This window comes from Meriones unguiculatus, chromosome 12 (genome assembly GCF_030254825.1).
Source record: "Meriones unguiculatus strain TT.TT164.6M chromosome 12, Bangor_MerUng_6.1, whole genome shotgun sequence".
Classification (NCBI taxonomy): Eukaryota; Metazoa; Chordata; class Mammalia; order Rodentia; family Muridae; genus Meriones; species Meriones unguiculatus.
In genome coordinates, this window is record NC_083360.1 from 50,877,832 (window position 1) to 50,889,902 (window position 12,071).

Sequence of the window (12,071 nt, forward strand, 5' to 3'; positions counted from 1 at the left end):
GTAGTTGGAGAAGAGGTTCCTCTTGGATTTGGTTGCATTTTAGACCCTAAACCTAGCCAATAGAAGAACATTGGTTCAAACCTTAAGCATTTAAATATTTTGTACACAATCAAGGCCATCGTTATTGTATGTCTTCGGTAATCCTCAACTTTCTTTATTGTGACCCTTGACCCTGAAGAAGAAAATTCACTGACTACAAAATAAACAACTTAGTACATACTCAGCTCAACATGGGACATTTATATAACCCCTTTCATGACAAATCTCAGGGAACATTACAGCAAAGGATGGGGCTGAAAGAATGTAAGAGTCAAAGGATTTGGAGGAGAGCTATAAAATACTGACTCCTGGACATGATATGTTGGACCCATGAACTCACATATATTGCTGCTTGTACAAGATGAAACCAGTCAACATTGTAGCAGTGAGTGTAAGAAGGGCTCACGAGGCTCCACCCCTAACGGAGTAGCTATTGGTGATTGATGGTTCCTGAGGAAATCAGTTTTCTTGGAGTTGTTGCCACTATAGGCTGCCCATGTCTTTTTGGGTGGCTCCACAGTCACGAGCATGTTGTAGCACTATTTGGACTCAGTGGTTTATTAAAAAAAATAGCTAAATAGAAGAAGAGGACATAAAGGTGTTGATGAGAAGTATTGGAGTTACCTGTGAAGGAGTATTTAAGTTGGTTATGCTCCAGATACATAGCTTACATATATGAGATTGTTAAAGAATAAATAAAAAATACTCTAATAAAAAACAACCTATCTATTTTCTCCTTGGCGACAGCACTGCTTCCAGGTTCTTGGCTCCAGTAAAGCTTACATTTGTTTGTTTTCACTTCTTGTGCTGTGTCTTTCTGAGTTCTCTCTTGGTGGAGATCCAGGCCAGAGATGTTTGTGGTAGAGATCATGTGGTGTAAAGAGAAACATGTGAAAGCTTGATGAGAAAAACCTGAGCTGTTCTGATTTATTTAAACTACCACTTATTTAAATTGCAAAATATAATTTCTTCAACAACCTTTTGAGATATAGATATAAGAATTCAGATGTACATATCCTGATTAGATATGTTCTGTCATTTTAATAAGATCTAAGTGTGATCCTGGATTGTGATAGAGTACTCCTGTATTCCTGCTTTCTGGAAAATCTTACACAAATTTAGTCTCAGGATCAGAGCATTGGCTTAGCATGCTTACACTGTGATATGAAGATGAATCCTTGTCACTTCTGGTTTGGAGAAAAGTAATTGCATTATTTCTGAACTGAGAGCATTTATGATGGTCAGTAGACTAAAACTTTCTTCAATTTTTATTTGAGACATACTAAAGTGGGCACCATGACTAATATGCATACTTTCTATACTTTCTTTGATTAGTATTTTTTCCTTTTTTTTTTTTAAAGTTGGTGTCAAGTAATATCAGGAAAAGATCAGCCTAACAAAAACAACAACAGGAGAAAATACAATTACTTATAAACTAGATCATTGACATTGGATGATCAAATGTTAGGCATCTAAATTAAAATTGGGTTCCCCAAGACAGGAGCCTATCACAGAGGGCCTCTGAAAAGACTCCACTCAGCAGGGTATCAAAACGTATGCTGAGATTCATAAGCCAAACTTTGGGCAGAGTGCAGGGAATCTTGTGAAAGAAGGGGGAAATAGAAAGACTTGGAGGGGACTGGAGCTCCACAAGGAGAGCAACAGAACCAAAAAATGTGGGCACAGGAATCTTTTCTCAGACTGATACTCCAAACAGGGACCGTGCATGGAAATAACTTCAACCCCTGCACAGAAGTAGCCCACAACAGCTCAGTGTCCAAGAAAGTTCCCCAATAATAGAAATAGGGACTGTCTCTGACATGAACTCATGGGCTGACTCTTTGATCACTTCCATCTGAGGGGGGAGCAGCCTTACCAGTCCACAGAGGAAGACAAAGAAGGATGTCCTGATGAGACCTGGCAGACTAGGGTCAGATGGAAGGGGAGGAAGATCTCCCTTATCATTGGACTGGGGGAAGGGCATAGGAGAAGAAGAGGGAGGGAAGGTGGGTTTTGGAGGGGATAGGGGAGGTAGCTACAGTTGGGATACAAAGTGAATAAACTGTAATTAATAGAAATTAAAAAATAAAACAGAACTGAAAGAAAAAATATGAATATTAAAAAAATTGGGTTCCCATAAAACAAAATAATGTCAGAAAGTTTCTTTCTTTTATTTCCAAAGCATGTTGTTTTTATGTTCCCTGTGCACATTAATACAAGAAGATGACCCACTTCATTCTCACTTTCCATATAGCTGCAAACCTTCATATTCGAAGAGAAACTGACAGATTTTTGAAAACCATCATTTGCATGGTCACAAAAACTGCGTATTTCCCTTTTGGAGTATGTGTGTGTGTGTGTGTGTGTGTGTGTGTGTGTGTGTGTGTGTACTTTTCTAAGTATTTGTGAAGGCCCAAAATCTTTCTTCATTTGCTTATCTTATTTTATTCAGATGGGGTGTGTTGCAGAATGGGAAGCTCACTCTGCCATACAATGAGCCTTTGGGGTACCTCTGTATCCAGCCAGCAGCATTGATGTTTGCAGGTATCTATTGAAGTTCCAAGTTATTAATCAGGTTCTGAGGATATAACGTTTTGATTTTTTAGCAAACACTTATGAACATAATCATCTCACAAGCACCATAGCAGCTAGTTTAAACCCATAAAAGCATGATTGTATTATAATAATTAATAAACATTTAAAAAGGAGGGAAAGATAAAATGTAAAATATGGTTGTTAGTCTTAGAAAATATAACAAAAGTTAGATTTTGCACTCAAGATTAAAAAGTATGAAGTCATATAAGCAGGAAGGATGATGATGGTGATGATGATGATAACAATAATAATAATGATCAAGTAATTCACCTCTCCTGATGTCAGATCATAAATATAGAGCTTGGGGTTCAAGAACACCAGTTGCCTTCATAGTTATGCAAGAGTTGAACTAAGCTCTGTTGGAGGTCACAGCTAGGCAGAAGAAAACAGAAGGTAATGAGATCTCTCGGCTGTGGGACACTGTTCATTGGTTGCTCATTTGAGAAAGTCCTGGTGTATGGAGGAAGACCTTACTCTTAAAAATAATGAGGCAGGCAGGAGCTATCGATTGAAGTTGAAGCAGAGGCATGGGGAAAGACAAGGATGAAGCCAAAAAATATCTCCAGATCATGGAAATCATCTGAGGCAAAGAGCGGTCTTTATAGCTGGCCTTGCCTAACCTGGGCTACAAAAGTTAGAAATATTCGTTTACCTGATTTTTGCCCACTTAAATAAAGGGAATTTTTAAGACCTTATATACTAGGGCGAGGCATACACACCCATTAATAAGTTCTGGCCTTTGTGTAGACTAAGCAAAGTAATCAATAATATACAACATATATTGCACTGTAGTAATTTCTGTTATGAGAAGAATGTATCAAATAAATATAAAACAAAAAGTATAAAAATCACTAACCCTCATTAATAGCTTCAATATTTTCCAGCACTTTTACCTATCTTTGAGAGAAATATATATAGATTCTTAATAGAGAGACACAAGGAAAAAGAGCTAAAAGGTGAATCACATCTTAAGAGGAGGCTGTTCTTTCACTAGGGCTCCCTAAGCCCCTCCCTAGTGACATTACCTGCATCAAGTGTGAAATGAAGAGTGTTGCTTCTCTGAATAATCAGGTAATCAAAAACTAGTTACTGCTTTGACTTTTCATTACAGGTTCTTCAGCCACTTGCATTTAACATTCTTAAATGTATCATTATTTTAAACACACATCATTATATTAATTATAACCAATTAGACTTGCCTGCATCTCCTCAGCATGCATCATTATACACCTTACCAAAAGGCACTTTAATCAAATTGCATACCAACATTCTTTATTATAATTTATGTGCACATGTCTGCAGCTGATTTGTATGTTTTAGGGATTGATTTTAGCAGACATGGAACTAAACTTGGATTAGCTTACTCTGGAATTCCTTAATTCACAATATTTTTGTATTATCAGACATCATTTTTTTTTCCTAACCCAGGAGATAACAGATACATGACTAGAAGTCGTTTTGATTTGTCAAAACCTTTTGTGCAGAAACACTTTAAGCATTACACTTCCCTTGTGTCTATTGAAGTCTGCTGAATACTGGCCTCCAGTTTCTCAAGCTTGGTCTTAGTTACATAAAAATAAACTGCTATGTTAGAGCAATGTAGAGACATAGCCTTAGTGATTCCTTCTAGTTGCACTCAGAAAGCTTCTCTTACCCATTAGTTTGTCACTTTTTTTTTCTGAGTTTTCATCCCTTAGATTAATAAAGAAGTCTTATCACATGTTTTTGCAATATGGTAGAGTGTGCAAAGATCATTAGACTACTCATGAACTTAGTTTTGGTGCTGATGTTTTTGCCTGTTCTATCTCTTTGTGATAGTTAATTTAGATTGTTGGGTTGATTGAATTAGGACATTTCTATGACTCTTAGTGGTTCATACATTTGGGAGTGTCTGTGAGGTTGTTTTCTCAGAATTCTGAAGAGAGAAGACCCAACCCAAATCTTGATGGTGTCGTCCAATGAACTGGAGTTCCAGACTGAATTAAAAGGGGGAAAAGAGGAAGCCAACTTATTTACTGTCCTAGAGGAGGTAAAACCTGGGAGAATGGCACCCATAAATGAAGCAGACTAAAGTCTGATGCAATAGCTAACTTTAATCAGAGTATCAGAGAATTTACACTCTGAGGATTAAAAGGATTTGTGTGAGTAAAATGTTTAATCATAAAGACAGGCTGCATGAGACAAAAATGTTTTCCCATAGAGGCATATAAACAAAAGCCAGTTGTAATGGATAATTTGAAGTAACTCACTCCTACCCACTACACCTAGGAAGAGCATGAAAGCATAATCCAAGAACAATTACGTGTTTTTTGAAGAAACTGATGTCACAAGACTCTTGACTTAGTTTCTTGGAGTTTTTTCATAAATACTCTGAAAACTCCTCACACAGCCTTATTGTTTCTTGGACAGTGTTTCAACATGAACTGAGCCCACTTTCAAATTTGCTATGCTACCCGTCTCCATTATTTCTCTGCCATGGGAAATTGTGTTCCTCTAAACCTGGAGGCAAAAATAAACGCTTCTTTTTAAAAGTTCTCTTTTTCTTCTTTTCCTCTGTTTCTCAATGTCTCTGTCTCTGTCTCTGTCTCTGTCTCTGTCTCTCTCTCTCTCTCTCTCTGTGTGTGTGTGTGTGTGTGTGTTTTGGCCAGAGGGCAACAACAGGTTTCTTCCTTTTCGCTTTTTAATTTGTAATCTTTTTTTTTGTGGTTATCAGTTTTTTAATTAAATTTTTAGTTTTTATATTAGTTAAGTTTATTCACTTTGTATCCCAGCTGTAGCCCCTTCCCTCACTCCTTCCCAATCCCACCCTTCCTCCCTCATCCCTTCTCTTTCCTCCCTCCAAGTCCACTGAAGGGGAGGTCCTCCTCCCCTTCCATCTGACCCTAGCCTATGAGGTCTCATCAGGACTGGCTGCATATTCCTCCTCTGTAGCCTGGCAAGGCTGCTCCCCTCTCAGGGGGAGGTGATCAAAGAGCCAGCCACTGAGTTCATGCCACATACAATCCCTGTTCCCCTTACTAGGGTAACCCACTTGGATGCTGAGCTACCATGGGCTACATCTGAGCAGGGTTCTAGGTTATATTCATGCATGGACCTTGGTTGGAGAGTAAATCTCAGAAAACAGCCCTGTGCCCAGATATTTTGATTCTGTTGCACTCCTTGTGGAGCTCCAGACCTCTCCAGGTCCCACTAACTCTCCCTTCTTTCATAGGATTCCCTGCACTCTGCGCAAAGTTTGGTTAAGAGTCTCAGCATCTGCTTTGAGACACTACTGGGCAGTCTTTCAGTAGTAGGCTCCTGTCCTGTTTCTTGTTTCCTCCTTCTTCTAATGTCTATCTCATTTGTCTTTCTGAGTGAGGGTTAATAATCTTATCCAGGGACTTCCTTCTTGCTTCACTTCATTAGGTGTACAGATTTTAGTATGTTTATTCTATACTATACATCTAGTGTCCACGTGTGTGTCATTGTGCTTCTGGGATACCTCACTCAGGCTGATCTTTTCTAGTTCCCACCATTTGCCTGCAAATTTCAAGATTTCCTTCTTTTTAATTGCTGAGTAGTATTCTATTGTATAAATGTAGCCATTCCTCAATTGAGGGACATCTGGGTTGTTTCCAGCTTCTGGCTATTACAAATAAAGCTGCTACAAACATGGTTGAGCAAAATGTCCTCATTGTATACTTGAGCATCTTTTGGATATATGCCTACGAGTGATATAGCTGGATCTTGAGGTAGTGCTATTCCTAATTGTCTGAGAAAATGCTAGATTGATTTCCAAAGTGGTTGTACAAGTTTAAATTCCCAACAGTAATGGAGAAGGGTTCCCCTTTCTCCACATCCTCTCCAGCATGTATTGTCCCTTGAGTTTTTGATATTAGCCATTCTGATGGGTGTAAGGTGAAATCTCAGGGTCATCAACTTCCTGATGAGTAAGGACATTGAGCATTTCTTTAATAAGTGTTTCTCTGCCATTTGATGTTCCTCTACAGAGAATTCTCTCTTTAGCTCTGTACCTCATTATTTAATTGGATTATCTGATTTGTGGCTTTTTAACTCCTTTAGTTTTTTATATATTCTGAATATTAGCCTTCTGTCAGATATAGCATTGGTGAAGAACCTTTCCCTGTTTGTAGGCTGTCGTTTTGATGTGATGACAGTGTCCTTTGCTTTACATAGATTTCCAGTTTCATGAAGTCCCATTTATTGATTTCTGATCTTAGAGCCTGTTCTGTTGGTGTTCTGTTCAGGAAGTTGTCTCCTGTGCCAATGAGTTCTAGGCCTTCCCCACTTTTTCTTCTAACTGATATAGAGTGTCTGGTTTTATATTGAGGTCTTTGATTCACTTGGACTTTAGTTTTATGCAGGGTGAGAAATATGAATCTATTTGCATTTTTCTGCATGTAGACATCCAATTAGACCGGCACCATTTGTTGAAGATGCTGTCTCTTTTCCATTGTATGGGTTTGGCTTCTTTATGAAAAATCAAGTATCCATAGGTGTGTGGGTTTACTTCTGGTTCTTCAATTTGATTCCATTGATCCACCATTCTGTTTCTATGCCAGTACTATGCAGTTTTTATTACTATTGTTCTGTAGTGCAGCTTGAGGTCAGGGATGGAGATACCTTCAGATGACTGGTTGTAGTACAGCATTGTTTTTGAAATTCTGTTTGTTTTTTGTTTGTTTGTTTATTTGTTTTTCTATATGAAGTTGAGAATTGTTCTTTCAATATCTGTAAATAATTGTGTTGCTATTTTGATGGGAATTGCATCGAATCTGTTGATTGCTTTTGGCAAATGGCCATTTTCATTATGTTAATCTCATCATTCCATGTGTACGAGAGATCTTTCCATCTTCTGATATCTGCTTCGATTTCTTTCTTCAGAGACTGGAAGTTTTTTTTTTTAGATCAGGTCTTTCACTTGCTTGGTTAGAGTCATACCAATGTACTATATGTTATTAGTGGCTATTGTGAAGGGTGTTGTTTCCCTAATTTCTTTCTCAGCCTTTTTGTCCTTGGTATACAGGAGGGCTACTGAGTTTTTTGAGTTAGTTTTATATCCAGCCATTTTGTTGAAGGTTTTTTTTTCAGTGGAAGGAGTTCTCTGGTCTTTCATTTCATATCATATCATCTGCAAATAGTGATACTTTAACTTCTTCCTTTCCAATTTGTATCTCCTAAATCTCCTTTAGTTGTCTTATTGCTCTAGATTGGACTTCAAGTACTATGTTGAAGCGATATGGAGATAGTAGGCAGCATTTCCCTCTCCCTGATTTCAGTGGGATTGTTTTAATTCTCTTCAGTTTAAAGAGAATTAAAATTAGCTATTCTTTGAAGGTCCGGTAGAATTCTGAGCTGAAACCATCTGGCCCTGGGCCATTTTTGGAAGGGAGACTTTTGATGACTGCTTGTATTTCCTTGGGGGATATAGGACTATTCCATTTACCTGATCTTGATATAATTTTTGTAAATGGAATCTGTCAAGAAAATTGTCCATTTCATTTAGATTTTCAAATTTTGTGGACTATAGGCTCTTGTAGTAAGACCTAATGTTTGCTTGGATTTCCTCAGTGTCTGTTGCATTTCTGATTTTCTTTTCCTTTTCCATTCTGATTTTGCTGATTTGGATAGTTTCTCTCTGCCTTTTAGTTAATTTGGCTAAGTGTTTGTCTATCTTGTTGATGTTCTCCTAGAACCAGCTCTTGGTTTCACTGATTCTTTTAATTGTTTTATTTCTTTCTAATTTATTGATTTCAGCCCTAAGCTTGAAAATTACATTACAACCATCTACTCCTCTTGGGTGTGTCTGCTTCTTTTTTTCCTAGGTCTTTCAGGTGAGCATTAAGTTGCTTGTATCAGATCTTTCAAGTTTCTTCTTGAAGGCACTTAGTGCTCTGAATTTTCCTCTTAGCGCTGCTTTCATTGTTTCCCATAAGTTCGGGTATGTTGTGCCTTTATTTTCATTGAACTCTAGAAAGTCTTTGATTTTTTTTCTTTATTTCTTCCCTAACCCAGCTGTCATTGAGTAGTGAGTTTTTCAGTATCCGTGTGTGTGTAGGTTATGTGTGGTAGCTTGAATAAAATGGCCTTCATAGGATCTTATACTTGGTCCCCAGTTGGTGGAACTGTTTAGGAAGGATTTGTATGTGTGGCCTTCTTGAAAAATGTGCATTGCCAGAGTAGGCTTCCAAAACTTCTCTCCAATCCTAGTGTCTCTCTTTCTCTTTTTTGCCTTATATTTATGAATAGGAATGTACGCTCTTATTTAAGGATGTGAGTTCTTTTTTTTTTTTCAATGCAGTTTATTCAGGAACCTTGAACAATCATCTGACCCTGGGGAAAGCCAGCCCACAGCTTAAATAGCCTCTGGGTAGCCAACCCCAGCGTGCCACGTGGGCAATGCAGATAGGTCCACATACATGGAAGCAAGCCAGAGCCTCAGGCTTAGCCAAATGTGGAGTTGTTTGTGACAGAGAGCACTCACCATCGGGAAGGTGGAAGGCAGAAACCAGCTCCATCTTTAAGGCACAGCATTCCGCAGCTCTCTACAGTTCCCCCTTTTTGTTTTAGATGCATCAGGCAAGAGTAGAGGTCTGATCTCTGATATTAGAAATAAATTGGGACTTTGTACTGATGTTCATTTAGGTGTCATCCACAAAAAGAGCATCAGACCCGTCTGATACCTTTTTCTCAGAGGCGGGACCTGGGGCATCAACCCACATGCAATCAGACTTGCTCTTCTCTGGGTCGAAAGGGGCTGACCCTGAGTGCAGTGCTTAGCCTCGCATCCTGAGCATAACATTTTAGCTTTTTATGGTAGCCAACCATGCTAGGGGAGACTGTCCTGCTTCAATGGCTGTAAAGGCCTGAATGATCATGGCTGCATTACGCTGTTGTGAGACTCTAATCTTGCATATATACCACAGGCAAACCAAGGTGACCAACACCAGAAGGCCTGCTAATGCTCCCATGCCCGCCCATTCCTTCAGATGATTCATGGCTGCAGCAATCCATGATGATAATCCTGTGGCTAGTCCTGCATCCACTCTGGTAGAATTTACTGTGACAAAGGCCACTCTCAGCTGCTCCATCGTAGTATCGAATTCTCCAGTCCAATTACCTAAAATATAGCTAGACAATTGTTTAGACAGATTTTCAGCACGGGAAAAATTCTCATGTTATATGCTAGTGACTCAAAGTCCAGCATATTTTCATTGACAGCCAAGTTGAGCGATTTGCCATAGGGTATCAATTTGCTCCTGTATGAGGTCAATCCTCTGATTGAACACCCTCAAGCTTCCTTTTAGTTGAGCATTAATTTCTTTTTGTACAACTAAGACATGAGCTACATTGGCTAAATGATTATTCAGGGTCTGAGCAGTCTGCCCAGTATGACTCATGGCTAATGCCCCGGTGGTAGCTCCAACAGCCGCCAATGAGATGGCAGTAACAATGGTGGCTGTAGTTCCAAGATCCCTTTTCTATCTGAAGAAAGTCATAGCGTGAGGGGCATCAACGGGCACAGGCACCCAGCGAGGCATGCGAGTAACCAGGGCATACCTAAATTTACTAGCATTCCAGCATTGGGCAAAAAAGCAAGTATCATTACCACAATTACTTGGCTCTATCTGGCTAATAATGAATAAAAATGGGGGATATAAACAAACAGGTGTGGGCTTATAGGAAATATTTTGAGAAGCCTTAACCCCCTCGTTGGAACATCCTGCATCAGTTCTAAAACTAGCAGTGGAGGTGTCCAAGGTCTGAGTAGGTTCAGGAGACCATTGCCCCCAGGGGCGAGACGTGCTCCATGCCAATTGACTAACTCCACGTTTTCCTCCACTTTTGAAAGTCATTTAAGGTTCTTAAATTATTTTTTCCCTTTTTTTAAAATTTTTCATCAATTACACTTTATTCATTCTGCATCCCCCCATAAGCCCCTCCCTCCTCCCCTCCCAATCCCACCCTCCCTCCTCCCTCTGCTTGCATGCCACTCCCCAAGTCCACTGATAGGGGAGGTTCTCCTCTCCTTTCTGATCTTAGTTTATCAGTTCACATCAAAAGTGGCTGCATTGTCCTCTACTATGGCCTGGTAAGGCTGCTCCCCCCCAGGGGGAGGTGATCAAAGAGCAGGCCAATCAGATTATGTCAGAGGCAATCCCTCTTCCCATTACTATGTAACCCAATTGGACTCTGAACTGCCCTGGGCTACATCTGTGCAGGGGTTCTGGGTTATCTCCATGAATAGTCCTTGGTTGGAGTATGAGTCTCTGGGAAGTTCCCTGTGTTCAAATTTTCTTGTTCTGTTACTCTCCTTGTGGAGACCCTGTCTTCTCCAGCTCTTTCTATTTCCCAGTTCTTACCTAAAATTCCATTCACTCTGCCCAACAGTTGCCCATCAGGCTCAGCATCTGCTTTGATAGTCTGAAGGGCAGAGGCTTTCAAAGGCCCTCTGTGGTAGGTTCCTAGGTTGTTTCCTGTTTTCTTCTTCTTCTGATGTCCATCCTCTTTGCCTTTCCGGATGGGGATTGGACATTTTTGTTAGGGTCCTCTCTCTTGCTTAGTTTCTTTGGATGCACAGGTTTTAGTGGGTTTGTCCTATGTTGTATGTCTATATGAGTGAGTATATACCATGTGTGTCTTTTTGCTTCTGGGATAACTCACTCAGGATGATCCTTTCCCGATCCCACCATTTACCTGCAAATTTCATGATTTCCTTATTTTTTATTGCTGAGTAATATTCCATTGTGTAGATGTACCACAATTTCTGCATCCATTCTTCAGTTGAGGGGCATTTGGGTTGTTTCCAGCTTCTGGCTATTACAAATAAAGCTGCTACAAACATGGTTGAGCAAATGTCCTTTTTGTGTACTTGAGCCTCTTTTGGATATATGCCCAGTAGTGGTATGGGTTGTTCTTGAGGAAGCGCTATTCCTAGTTGTCTGAGAAAGCGCCAGATTGATTTCCAGAGTGGTTGTACAAGTTTACATTCCCACCAGCAGTGGAGAAGGGTTCCCCTTTCTCCACAACCTCTCCAGCATGGGTTGTCACTTGAGTTTTTGGTCTTGGCCATTCTCATGGTGTAAGGTGAAATCTCAGGGTTGTTTTGATTTGCATTTCCCTAATGGCTAGTGAGGTTGAGCATTTCTTTAAGTGCTTCTCTGCCATTCGGTATTCCTCTACAGAGAATTCTCTGTTTAGCTCTGTTCCCCATTTTTTAAGTGGATTACTTGGTTTGCTGCTTTTCAGCTTCTTTAGTTCTTTATATATACTGGATATGAGTCCTCTGTCAGATAAAGGGTTGGTGAAGATTCTTTCCCAATCTGTACGCGGTCGCTTTGTTTTGATGATGGTGTCCTTTGCTTTACAGAAGCTTTTCAGTTTCATGAGGTCCCATTTATTCATTGTTGCTCTTAGAGCCTGTGCTGTTGGTGTTC

At 39.7% G+C, this 12,071-nt stretch overlaps 1 protein-coding gene across 1 annotated transcript in view; it reads left to right on the plus strand.

Annotated features, from left to right (window-relative positions):
* The first annotated feature begins 2,262 nt into the window (after positions 1–2,262).
* LOC132646697 (uncharacterized) overlaps positions 2,263–12,071 on the plus strand; it is a 66,894-nt gene continuing 57,085 nt past the window's right edge. The window contains exons 1-2 of the mRNA XM_060365210.1: positions 2,263–2,366; positions 2,492–2,583. Of these exons, the coding sequence (XP_060221193.1) occupies positions 2,263–2,366; positions 2,492–2,583 (196 nt within the window). The remainder of the gene's footprint in view (positions 2,367–2,491; positions 2,584–12,071) is intronic.